Genomic DNA, 14256 nt, shown 5'->3' on the forward strand with positions numbered 1-14256 from the left:
TTCAAGTTCTAGGATTTAAGGAGTGCACCACTACTCCCTGCTCTACACTATTAACTTGTAAATGACATTTGAATTGTTTCACCCATTATATACCAGTTTTTTTGAATAAAGGGTATTTTATTTTGTTTTGAGATTCTCATTCTATAGCCCAGGAGGATCTAGATTTCAGAATAAAAACTAGGCTGGCCCCTGAGTCGCAACTGCAGGTATTAGAGGTGTCAGTTGGCAAACCTGGCTTTCACCATAGAAATGCATGGCTAACAAATTCTTGATTGTACTTTTTCTTCACATATATTTATTGGGGCATAATCAAATATAAAATGGATTGCCAAATAAGACACATTTCCTTCACTAAATCCAATATTTTACACGAAAACTAGCATTAGGACTAACTTTTTAAGGTATAGAAAAATTGTGTTTTGCTTGTTCTTTGTTTGTTGAGACAGGGTCTCACTCTTAAATTCAGATTAGTCTGAGACTTGACAGCAGCCCTTCCAGCTCACCCTCCTGGAGGCTAGGATTATAGGCTCATGCCTCCATGCCTGGTTTTCATTTCCTAGGCTCACCTGATCTCTTCACCTCAGGATCAGGTGTGAGTTTTCCTTTACTGTAATGCTTACTTATTTCCTATGATTCTGGGAATTGAAACCAGGGCCTTACACACACAGTAATAATAATTAGTAATAAATATCTGGAACTACAATTGCATATTACCATGTTCTGTTTTAGAAAATAACATTTTAAAAGTCACTGTTATATTTAACATACTTATTTCTTTTCATTCTGTCTTCTAAGGCATTCACTTAATTTTGAATTCTATTAGCCATATATTTATAATCTGGTGTGGTCTGGGTAACTACACCTCAAACATTTCTTTCTTAAATTTTGTGGCCTTTAGGGTGGCATTTCAATGATTAGGTAGTGAAATATTCAGAAGGTAGGGTCCTTAGGTCACTGAGGACACATTCGGAAAGAGATTGCGGGAACCTGGCTCATGAGCTAAAACATTAACAGTTTTGTTCTATCATGTGCTCCACCATCATGTGCAATTTTAGCTTAGGTCTAAACCCAAGTGACTAATAATGGACTCTGACCACCAGGTAAGCCCAAATAAACTTGTCTCTTCATAAGCTAATTGTCCCAAGGGGTATCTTACTACAGTGACAGAAAAGATTCATATAACTATGACCATAAATAACATATTGTTTTATAAGATTCTTCCCATAAACATTCAACATTTTCTGTCTATACCATTTTCTCAATAAAATTATAATCTAAGATTACTTTACATCCCAGGTTTCCAATGGCACCTAAGATAGTATTATTATACACACAACAGTCACCACAATGTTTTATGGATCGCCATAAATATCCAAATCTATTAGAAAAATATAAGTTAAATATAAGCAGCTTTCTACAATCATGAGTTCTTCACAATTCATGAACGTTTCAATCAACTAAAGATAAAACTGTTTTTCAGACAATCTTTATTTGTAGCAAACACATACAAAGATTTTTTTCTTTGTCATTATCCCTACATTAACAGGTGTGTCCACCCTGTGACTCATGTGCCACAAATCTATGAAGAGTCCAAAGCAAGATTTTAAACTTACTTAAAACAAAATGATATTTTATTGTGTGTATCATTTTTAACTCAATTGTATGTTTCTGAAGTATGAATTTTGCCAAAAACATGTTCTTCCAATGTCAGTTAAGTTGGACATGTCTACCAAAACTAATTACATAGCATACATATATTTTATATGAAATGTTATAAAAAATGGGGGGATGATGTTAAATATACAAGAAGATGTATATAAATACTTTATTATTTTATATACTACATTGTATATAAACTAGAACATCTGTAGATTTTGTATGTACCAGTAGATAGGAAGGAACTGCTGGAACCAATTTCCCACAGGAAATAGAAAATAACTATGCCTTTAAGGCTTACAATTTAAATTACTGATCTTAAATTTCACATACTAATTGGAATATATGTCTCCTCACAACTGTATTTGCAAATAAAATATTCTTTTTAATAAAGGAAAAGATACCCTTGAATTAGCTGATTTTTCTTACCTGATCAAAAAGAAGTCGAAGTTGTCTTTCAGACTCACCAACCCACTTGCTCAAGCAATCTGCTCCTTTACGCATGAAAAAAGCCACCTTTTTATCTCCTTGACTGCACTCATTTGCTAATGCTCTGGCAACCAAGGTTTTACCTGTTCCAGGAGGGCCATAAAACAAACAACCCCTAGAAGAATAAGAGAAACAAAAAAAATTATTTAAGGAAGTTTATATCAATGGTTTTATAATCAAAGAAATTCATGAAGATTATCTAAGAGAATTGTTATCATCAACGATTACCAATTTAAGATTTCCCACTCCAACATATAATTTTAGATAACTATGTAGTAATTCTAAGCACTGATTGATCTGGAATTCCCCTCTGTATGCTATGAATATATTTTATAAGCATGGGTTAATAAAAAAGTTGCTTTGGCCTATGGCAGGGCAGAATAAAGCCAGGCGGGAAATCTGAATAAGGGATACAGAGAGAGAGTAGGCAGAGTCAAGTAGAAGCCGTGTAGCTGTCCAATGAGACAGACAGAGACAGACACTAGAACCTGACCAGTAGGTCACAGCCTCAGGGCGATACACAGATTAGTAGAAATGTGCTAATTTAAGATATAAAAGCTAGCTAGGAATACACCTAAGCCATTGGCCAAGCAGTGTAATTAATATAGTTTCTGTGTGATTATTTGGGTCTGGGAGCCAGGGTTGACAGAGCAGCTCCTTTCTATAACTGATTAGGCTTTTTCTAGTATATTTCCAAATTTCACTTTGGTGAGTCCTCAAAGGACCAAACTTTTGCAATCAGAAAAGGGTTAAATTAATTCTGGAGAAGTAAGTCTAGAATTTCACATCTCCATAAAGAATTTTGTCTTGTGCCTGAAGGACTCCTAAACAGGTACAGTTGAAAAACAAACCTTTGCGCTGTAAATAAAAATTTCTAATCATCATTGTTAGAACAAGTCAAACAAATATATAAAAAATTTTATATTCAAAGGTTAATTAATTGATATTCAATCAATTAACAATTAACAGTACAAAACTAAACATCTAAGACATACCTTGGAGGCTGAATTTTAAATTTTTCAAAAATTTCTGGATATAAAAGTGGAAAAACTACCATCTCCTTCAGAGCGTGTATATGATGGCTTAATCCACCTATGCTATCAAACCGCACCTTGGGGAAAAAAGGGGGGAATTTAATAAAAGTGATTTCACAGGTTCTAAAATTTTGTTTGTTTTTGAGTCAGTCTTACTATGTAGCACTGTCTATCTAACTCTGTGTACAACAGGCTAGGCTGGAATTCGGAGATCCACCTGTCTCTGCCCCCCAAGTGCTGGAATGTGCTACCACACCCTGCCCATGTTCTATAAATGTTTTTAATTTATGAGTTCCATGATCCAGAAACACATTCCTTCAGGGGTTTTTGAGCATGCATACAAGTAAGTTTTGGCTGCACACAAATACATGTAGAAAAACATAGTCAAGGGGCTGGAGAGATGGCTCAGAGGTTAAGAGCACTGACTGCTCTTCTAGAGGTCCTGAGTTCAATTCCCAGCAACCACATGGTGGCTCACAGCCATCTATAATGAGATCTGGTGCCCTCTTCTGGCATGCAAGCATACATGGAAGGAATGTTGTGTACATAATAAATAAATAAATCTTTAAAAAAAAAAAAAGAAAAACATAGTCAAAGGTAAAAACTCAGAGTCAAAGGAAGCTATCTTTCAGTAATCGAGCAACCCAGGAATAAGATCAGTGCCTAACTGGAAACGTCAGCAATTATCTATAGAAGGTGTCACATTTATACACTAACACTTCACACCCTTCTGCAACCTCAGCTGGTGCAATACTCTTCCCCCAGACAAAACTTAGTTAATAGATAGAGCCAGAAGACATTTTCTACTACTGTGACTCTCCAAAACACAACATAATCAAACAAAAACTTACTCTTTAGTACTTAATTCCTGTACTAATAAAGAAATTTAATTTTTCCACATAGGAAACAATAATGAAGAAACAGGAAAGCACTGATATACCAGAAGTGACAAAAACTGTTTATTTCACTCATAACAGTTACATCAATTAAGACTTTATAAAAATTGTTGAAAAGCTTCCTAAAGAAAGTTTTGTAGAATCTTAACAGTGATTGCCTATTGGAACCTGATGGAGCCCTTTCCCTACTTCTCATTCTACCATGGAAATGGAAATGATTTATAAATTATTTATTATGGCAGGAAAAAGAAATTATAAAAAACTAATTATAAAAAATTAAAGCAGGTCAAAACCAGAAACCTATTTTAAAAAGTTAAATTTTATATATCATCAAATTAGAACTGACTGGCAGAGATAGCTAAAGTTAATAGACTTAGAGGAGTAAAGTACTGGTAAACCAAATCTAAAAAGATAATGAGGTTCTCAAGAAGTGTACTATTTCCTAGGGATTCAGGACATACACAATCTAAAATTTCCTTTAGTACTAAATAATGAAAAATATTTTATTCTATGACTTTGGACTGAGGATAACTAAATTTTGATCTTCAATAGTATACTGAACTCTAATTTGATAATTTCTTTTAAATCACATAGAAGCAGTTAAATTATGTATGGAGTTGCAAGAGACCCATAAAAACTCATATAAATTCTTGATTATGAGGGAATATTCCCAATTATCCCAGCATGAGACATTATAATCAGTGGACTACGTCTGTATAAACTTGGTTCTTCTCAGATCACATCCCTTCCTTGGAGTACAACCATCCCCTGTCCACAGTGGCTTCAACAGTATTTACACTGATGACACATATCTAAATTTCTACCATCTATTCCTACCTTATATCAAACCAATCAGTTGCCTACAAGTGCCTTCTACTTATGGTACACCAGAGACACCTATAACATGTCTGCAGTCAACTAAAACCCCTTCCCATCTTATTCCTTCTCTTGTATACTCTACTTCAGATAATGGAACCACCCAATACCTATCAAGACTATCCATTATCTACCTATCTGCTTAAACCAGAAGCCTGCACAATACACTCAGTTTGTTTCTGTCACTCTCCAAAAGCAATTAATTCACTAAAATCCATCATGTCTAAATACCTCAATTCTCTCAAATCCATTTATTTCTCTGCAATTCTTTTTTCTATGGTAATTTTGCTATCCAGCAAAGTTCCTATAATACCAAACTTGTTTCTCTTAAAACTCATTAGCAACATCACAGCCAAAGGAAGGTACATAAAATTCAAGTCTGATTATGAAATCAGGCAATTCCAACAACAACCCGTTGGTCCTAGTGTTAAGCAGAATTGTAAAACTTCTCAGCTTCATTTCCTACCTGCTGAAGATTCTAGTAACACTGAAAGAGGGAAAAAAAATTAACTAAGTAGCACGAGTGACTAAGGTTTTGAGGACCCAAAACACACACATGAAACTATTAATATTGGTCATGTCTGAGTTTCTACTTCTTCAAGTGTTGTTTTAGAAATAAGGAAAATCTTAAAAACAAAAAAATAAAAAAAACTACTTCTGGAAACATTTAAAAACTTACTGATTTATCAATATTCATTGGGTCAACATCAGCCAAACTCGCACCCACTTTCACTCGTTCTCGGAGAATGCCACTTGCTAAATCTTCTGCTCTGAAGTTCATAGGCAAACACCTGAAATTTACAAGACATGAAGATAAGGGCATCAAAAACTTCACATGTGAGATGGCACAGTTGGTAAAGGCTCTTGCCACCAACCTGAACTGGACCTACAAGATGGAAGGCAAAAAAAACAACTCTCACAAGTTGCCTCTGACCTTCACTGATGGACAAAAATAAAACAAATGCTTAATTTTTTAATCCTTCACGCTTCAATGTCAAAATAAGTAAAAAAAAAAGTCTTTGACATGTTTTTCATCTTTTTGCCTTATCATAATCCAGAAAATAACATGAAAAGGTCTGATATTTTCAACTGCCATTTCTGGATGCTTTCAAATTGATCAAAACCAGTCATCCAACAGGTAAAGCAAACATCAGCAGTAAACTATTTTCTCAAAGAGTTTAACCTCTCCCAGTAGGAAATCTGAGAGCTTGGTCCTCAGTGTACTGATATGAGTAGTAGGACCTCTAAGAGGTGAAGCCCAGTCAGAGGTCACTGGGGACACACTACAAGAAGAAAGGAATGCCTCATATGAGACCCTACTCAGTATCCATCTTAGTCCCCCATTTCCAAATACTTCACATATCCTCTCTTCCATGTGCTCCTGCCATAATGGCATCTGCTATGATGTGATGCAGTCACAGGGTCTATCACGAGAACCAGCAGCATATTCTATGTCCTCAATTTCATGCTAAATAAAATCCTTTTCTCTACAAATTACTTAGCCTCCAGTGTGTCATTATAGCACAAGAATATGGCTTAGTACAGGTAAAAATTACAATATGGTATAGCCTTAAAAGCAAAGCTTCTGTGGTAACTCCAACTTTACTAACATTTCTGAATCCTAATTTACCTTTAAAAATCATATTCCCAAAGTAAGTTATCATAACCTGGGGATACAGCTTAGTGGTACAATATGTACCACTAGTTCTGGGTTTAATTCCAAAACCATCATTCTCATTCTCTCCCTCTCCCTCCCTCACTTCCCCTCTGTCTGTCTCTATTAGAAAAGAATATTGAATACACTATTTAAATGCGTGTATTTAGGACAGGCAGTGGTGGCGCACACCTTTAATCCTATTATTCAAGAGGCAAAGGCAGGCGGATCTCACCTGGTCGGCACTGGAAGACTCTGTCTCAAATAAATAAACAAACTTAGGTTCTTTCCTTACATCTTTTTCCCATCATCCATAAGATTTGCTTTAGTACATAATTCATATTAACACAAACCTGAAAATGGTTAGCTAAAAATGTGGTATTTCTACAATTAGTTATATGTGGACAAATCAAAGAAGTACTAAATGTCAAGACACTAAACAAAATTACCTATATTATAAATGTAAAATGGAGTATTGAGTCAGGTAGTGGTAACACATGCCTTTAATTCCAGCACTCAGGAGGCAAAGGCAGATGATTTCTGAGTTCATGGCCAATCTAGTCTATAGAATGAGTTCCAGGACACCCAAGGCTACACAGAGAAACCCTGCTTCAAAGCATTAAAAAGAAAGGAAGTCAGGAAAAGAAAAGAAAGAAAGAAAATTTCCTCAACTTTTAAAAAGGTAACTCTGTGACACTTGCCACAATTTAACCACTCAATTATTCTACTTAAGCAGAGATCACCAAAGGCAGACAACAATAAAAACAAAACAAAGCTAAAAAGAATTAGAAAGGCCAAAATTCTTGTGTTGGATGGTGCACACATGAGATCTCAAGCATTCAGTAGGCTTCAGCTTCCTTCTCTGGATGTTAAACTCATTTTAAGTGTAAAATCAGCCTCATAAAATTGATGTGAGCTGGACAGAAATACAGAGGGAAAGATGACACTACCACACAGACTATCCTGATGCTCTTGCCTCTCCCTCCTTCTCCTATTCAGCATTACTTGACTTTATTACTTACACACTAAGTAATTTAAGGAACCTATCCCAAGATTAGATTCCACCTGTAAGAACTATAAAGTAACATTTAAAGTACTGGGGCTGAAGAAATGGCTCAGCAGTTAAGAACACTAGCTGCTCTTACAGAAAACCCAGGTTCAGTTCCCAACATCCACATGGCAGCTCACAACTATCTGCACCTCCAGTTCCAGGCATCTAACATTCTCTTCTGGCTTTCACGGGCATCAAGTATACACATGGTATACACACATGAAAGAAAACACACATATAAAATGAAAGCAAAAAAATAAGGGCTAGCAAGATGACTCACTCACAAGGCAAAGACATTTATCACCAAGCCTGCTGACCTGAGTTCAATTCCAGGAGCACAAATGTTAGAAGATCAGAAATGACTCAGAAAATAGCTAAGTAAATACACAAACACACACATAATTACATATTTAAACATATATTTAACACTAAGACTACATTGAGAAACCCTGTCTTAAAGAAAACAATAAGTAAATGAATTCACAAGTGAATGATAATTAGCATTAACAAAATGCCATTATAAATAAGAAACTTTTGTTCGCTTGTTTGTTTTATTTTTTGAGATAGTGTTTCTTTCTGTAACAGTCCTGGCTGTCCCAGAACTTGCTTTGTAGACCAGGCTAGTCTCAAACTCATAGAAATCTGCTTGTCTCTGCCAACTGAGTGCTGGAATTAAAAGAATGTGTCACCACACCCAGAGAAACATTTTTCAAAAGAAAAACTTTTTTTCTCTTCTACTATAGAGGCAGCACTAAAAATATTTACTAACCTGTTTCTTGCTCTTGCCATACTTTTTGATTTCCTTCTTTCAAAGCGTTCTTCATCAGAAGAGGTTGTATCACTACTATGAATGGCATGCTTCTTCCTCCTATTGGAAAAGGAAAAGTATTAAAACCTTATAACTTCTGTGTCTTTTGTTTCGTGTGTGTGCTTGTTTGCTTTGGTTGTAGTGCTTTTAACCCCAAGGCCTTATAAATAAAGAGTACCTACTCCACCCACCACTGAGCTAAGACCTAGCGTAATGGTAGCATAACAAAACACAATACTATCATATCTGTAATTAGCACAGAAGAAAAATCCACTTATTCATTCAGCAAATGCTTATTCAGATCACTGTCTTCATGCAGTTCACATCTCAAAAGGAATGAAGGCCAAACTCCACAGAAAAGAATAAAAACTACAGAACAGAACACCTGTAATTTTTCAAATATAGAAGCTTAAAAAAGTAGTCAAGCAACAAACTTACATTCTTATTTAGAGAATATCTGTATTGTTATAAGGATCAAAATTAGAGAACAAGACATTTATCTTCTTTATTCTTCCTTTCTCAAATTATCAGAAATAATTCAATCATTTTAAAAAATAAATATACTTGTTTAAAGAAAAATAAAGGCTTTTACTTTCTACTAAAGACTCTTCTACCTGTTTGCAGTCTTACCAAATAAATAAAATACTTTTAATGAAAAAGAAAATACTTAGCCAGGCATGATGGTACATCTCTAAGTCCTAAGTATTTGGGGAAAACATGAAGTAAGAGAATCTCTTGAGCCAAGAGACCAGCCTGGACAACATAATAAGATCCTATCTCAAAATAAGTAAATAGGGTTGGAGATACAGCTCAGCAGTTAGGATTACAGGCTGCTCATCTAGAGGATCCAGATTCAGCTCCCAATAATCACATAGTGGCTCACAGCTATCTGTAACTTCAGGTCGAAGGGATCCAATGACCTCTTCAGGCCTCCAGAGGCACCAAGCATACATGCAGGTAAAATACTCATACATAAGATAATAAAATATTAATTATCTAACCTGGCGGTGGTGACGCACACCTTTAATCCCAACACTAACTAGGGAGGAAGAGGGAGGTGGTCTCTGTGAGCTTGAGGCCAGCCTAGTCTACAAAAGGACAGATAGGACTGTTATACCAAGAATTCCTGTCTCAAAAAAAAAAAAATTCTAAAATAACTGAATAAAACAAATAGTTTATAATCATAAGTATATTAAGGAAAGACTAGACAACATATTAGACTAAAGTCATTTCAAAGAAGAAATAATCAAGTTAAATTATTATGAATATGGTCAGGCATTTCGGCATATATTTTCATCCCAACATTTGGGAGGCACAGAGATAGTCTGATCTCTCTGAGTTCAAGGCCAGCCTGGTCTACAAAGAAAGTTTCAGAATAATCAGGCCTATATAGAGAAATCTTGTCTCAAAAAACAAAAGAAAAAAATTATTACATAACTGGTCTAAAAACTAAAATAATTTTAAAAGTTTACTACAAAGCCGGGTGGTGGTGGCGCACACCTTTAATCCCAGCACTCAGGAGGCAGAGGCAGGAAGATCTCTGAATTCGAGGCCAACCTGGTCTACAAGAGCTAGTTCCAGGACCGGCTCCAAAGCTACCAAGAAACCCTGTCTTAAAAAACCAAAAGTTTACCACACTGGATCCCTTCCACATGTCCAAACTGAATTTATCATAACCAAATGAAATTCTTCATTCTTTTAAATTGTATACTTCAAGACGCAGACACAAACATGAAAGTGAATCAGACTTAAAACCTTCTGGCTGGGTATAGTGGTATATGCCTAGTCATGCCCACACATGAGAGATGGGGAAAGTTCTAGGCCAGCCTGAGCTCTATGGTGCAACCTTGTTTCAAATACATACATACATATATAATGCTTCTACATCACAAAGGAAACAACTATCAGAGTAAAGAGACAGCCTGAAGAGAAAATATTTGCCAACAACTTATCAAATAGGGGATTATTATCCAGAATATGTTTAAAAAAATCAAAACATTAAACACAAAAAGACTATATAATAGTCCAATCAATAAATAGGCATTATGGAAGAAGCAAGATGGTTGCCACAAACTCACAGCCAGGAAAATATAGAAAGGAACTGTTTCAAGCTGGAGAGATGGCTCAGCAGTTAAGAGCACTGACTGCTCTTCAAGAGGACCTGGGTTCAATTCCCAGTACCCACATGGCAGCTCACAACTGTATATAACTCCAGTTCCAGGGGGCCCAACACCATAGCAAAATACTGATGCACATTAAAAAAAGAAAGATGTTGTAATGAAAATCCATTACTTAAAAAATGAAAAGAAAAAGGAATTGTCTCTAAAATTTAATAAATAAAAGTAAAATGATACATTTATAAATTTCTAAACTCTGTACCTACTAGTTTTGGGTTTTTTTTTAAGAATAAAAAGGGGGAAGCATTAAAGACCTACTACCCAAGTATGGTTGGTACAAGTTATGTGTCTTCCGAACTAGTAGGGAGTTGAGGCAAGAGAATCACTTGAGCTAGAAGCTTCAGGCAAATCTGGGAAACAAAGCAAAACTAGTTTTCTCAATGGAAAAAAAAAAAACAAACTAGTCACCGTCTCAAAGACATCATGAACCATTTTACATTCAACTCATATGAGATCAAAAACTTTGTTGCTATAGGACATGAAAGTTAAAATTAATTAAAAATTAAATTTAAAAATATGCCGGGCAGTGGTGGTACACACCCATTAATCCCAGTATTCGGGAGACAGAGACAGGTGGGTCTCTGTGAGTTTGAGGCCATCCTGGTCTACAAAACAAGTTCCAGGACAGGCTCCAAAGCTACAGTGAAACCCTGTCAAGGAAAAAAAAAAAATTACAAATAAACTGTGAACCAAAAACAAGTCATGTGACAGAAAGGACAGAAGACAGTCAAGAAGGAAGGGAAGAAGGAAAAGATACAATTAAGTCTCTCCTTTGCTCATCAACAGATGCAAACATTCTCTTCTTTCAAATCAAACACAACTTACCTGATATGGCTTCTTCTTGCTGGGGACCTATGAATATCAAACAGTGTGTTTTCCCTCTTTTTTTGATGAGCTGGTACTAAAAGAAGAAAACAGGTAGAAATAACTAATAATACTACTAAGCCCATGCACTAAAGGATCATAAAAAGACTCTGGCAACTTTCTATGAGAACCCAGCCATGAATCTTCAACTTCCACACTTTTGTCTGGAAGCATAACAAAGACAAAGACTTTGTGTTAAACACTCTAAGTAAATGTTAATATTTCTAAAAGTGTAATCCGTTTTAAAAATTTTCTAGTAGGGAACAAAGCAAAGTAATACTACCCATAGTAATAATCTCCCACAAAAGCATAAACAAACAAACCTTCATGCATACAAATACCAGGCATGGTGGCACACTCTTTTAATTCCAGCACTCAAGAGGCAGAGCCAAGCAGATGTCTATCAATTGAGGCCAGCCTGGTCTACAACGCAAGTCTGAAGACAGCCAGAGCTGTTACACAGAGAAGCCCTGTCTTGAAAAACAAAACAACAACAACAACAACAAAAAAAAAACCTCCAACCTTCACAAGAACTAAGAAACCAGGTTGTGAATCACACACAGTACTTGGTTACAGAATAATATCAAAAAATGCATTAGAAAGGGGTAGGAAGAAAAGGTTTGCACTGCCTGCCTCACACCACCCCCATCTCCTAACAGCAGACCACAAACAGGGATACAGTCCTCTTGGAGGAAAGAAATAAAAGGAAACACAGGACCTATAACGCAGGACCAGGTTAGCCACAGTAAAACTCTTACCAGGCAGAATCCCTACAGACCAACTCTGCTGGCTAGTGTGTGTGGACTTACCATAGAAACCTGCCCAAGCACAACAAGATGGACTCAAGGCCCAATTTACAACACTACAATCAGCTACAAGAGCCTGGCACTTCATAAACCATGGTAATGGAAATACCTTAGCCATGGACTTTAAGCATGAACCTTAGCAAACCATGGTAATGGAAATACCTTAGCCATGGACTTTAAGCATGAACCTTAGCAAACCACGGTAATGGAAATACCTTAGCCATGGACTTTAAGCATGAACCTTAGCAGTCATGGAGAGGGAGAGACACACAGAGAGAGCACTGCATGTGTGGTGATGTGCTCTGCCATGAATGCCAGAGGCTGACACTGAGCACTGAGGGTCATTCTCTTCCATTCTCTATCCTCTATTTTGATACAGAATTTCTCATTGAACTTGGAGCTCTTTAGTCCTATTAGACTAGTTGGGCAGTGGACCTCAGTTGACTGCCACCAAGCCTATGCCTCTAAAACCACATACCTTCATTAGTATTTTATCACAGCAACACAAAACTAACTAATACAGAAGCTGGTTCTGGGAAAAATGGGGTTGTTGCTATGAGAACCTGACCATGTTGGTTTTGAAAGGCTGTAGAAGGTTGTGTGACTCAGAGCTAGAAAAACCACTAAATGTTGTAACCAGAGCTTAATGGGCCATTCTAGATGGAGCGTGGATGACAGTGATGTTGTCCATATGCTGACAGCAATGCAAACTGTAGAGGCCTGGCTCAAGAGGTTTCAGAGAAGATCTTCCTAGCAACTGGGCTAGAAGTCATTCATGTGCATTTTGTAAAGAATCTGGCTGCCTTCTGCTAATGTCCCAAGGACTTGTTTGGCAATAAATTTAAAAGTAATAAACTCATTTCTGTGGTGGAGAAAAGTTAAGGACAGTATAGGATTGACTCAGTGTTATGGTAACTGATAGAAAAAGAAAGTAGGACAGGAAGAAATACTAAATGTATAGTTTGGAAGAAAAAGAGCACCAAGAAGCTTAATACTACATCCAAGTCATATACTGAAAGAGAGATTACAATTGTTAAAGAGCCTGGCATCTTTAAGGGGAGGACCACTCTGCACTGGAACAATGAAAAGGTACCTTGAGGGCAGGGCCCTCCCCATCTGTGATATCTGAGTGAGATGTCTACTTGGTCCCCAGTTGGTCAATGTTTAGGAAGTGATTAAGTGATATGCTCTCTATATATGCTTGTGATTCAAGAGGTAGGTGCTCCAGTCTCCTGCTACCACCACTCAATCACTCTAACCCTCTGGTCCAGTAAACCCAATTAAACACTTGGATAAATTGCTTTGGTCTTGGTGCTTTATCATAGCAAAAGAAAAATAACTAAAAGCGCAGCCAAGTTTCTGATTTGTGATAGGAAAAAGGCTAAGGGGTTGCTCCTTTCTGGAAAACAACCATTTCAGAACAGGAAAGCTGCTACTAATGTGGTTGAAGGGGATAAGAATCTAGCCTAAGATGGAAGCCAAATTTGGCAGTATCACCCACATGGTACTAGCTCTGGAGGCATTAAAAATGTAAGAGTGACTTTCTCACTCCCTGGCCATCTTGGTGGTTGATCTTGGTTGGGGACTGTCCTGTACCTAAGGCAGGAAGATCCACAAAGACGAAAAAGTCAATCGACTCTAGGCTCCATTTTGTTATGAAAAGTGAAAAGAATGTGCTAAGAAACAAACAAGCTCTAAAGATGATCAGACAGGGCAAAGTGAAATTGGTTATCCTCGCCAACTGCCCAGCTTTGAGGAAATCTGAAATAGAATACTATACTGTGTTAGCTAAAACTAGTGTCTATCATTACAATGGCAATAATATTCAATTGGTCTCAACATGCAGAAAATACTACAGAATAAGCACACTGGCTACGAGTGACCCAGGTGATTCTGATACTATTAGAAGCATGCAAGACCAGACTGGTGAAAAGTAAACCAGGAA

At 36.6% G+C, this 14256-nt stretch overlaps 1 protein-coding gene and 1 pseudogene across 4 annotated transcripts in view; one reads left to right on the forward strand and one right to left on the reverse strand.

Moving 5' to 3' along the window:
* Atad2b (ATPase family AAA domain containing 2B) overlaps positions 1–14256 on the reverse strand; it is a 146666-nt gene that overhangs the window by 89842 nt on the left and 42568 nt on the right. For all 4 annotated transcript variants that reach the window (XM_085690878.2, XM_085690877.2, XM_085690876.2 and 1 more), the window contains exons 8-12: positions 11467–11542; positions 8426–8524; positions 5631–5742; positions 3141–3256; positions 2086–2260 (exon numbers count right to left, since the gene is read on the reverse strand). In XM_085690878.2, coding sequence (XP_085547004.1) covers positions 2086–2260; positions 3141–3256; positions 5631–5742; positions 8426–8524; positions 11467–11542 — 578 coding nt within the window. The remainder of the gene's footprint in view (positions 1–2085; positions 2261–3140; positions 3257–5630; positions 5743–8425; positions 8525–11466; positions 11543–14256) is intronic.
* Positions 12958–14248, forward strand: LOC125403999 (large ribosomal subunit protein eL30 pseudogene; annotated as a pseudogene).

The sequence above is a fragment of the Myodes glareolus genome, chromosome 6 (genome assembly GCF_982192425.1).
Source record: "Myodes glareolus chromosome 6, mMyoGla1.1, whole genome shotgun sequence".
Taxonomy (NCBI): domain Eukaryota; kingdom Metazoa; phylum Chordata; class Mammalia; order Rodentia; family Cricetidae; genus Myodes; species Myodes glareolus.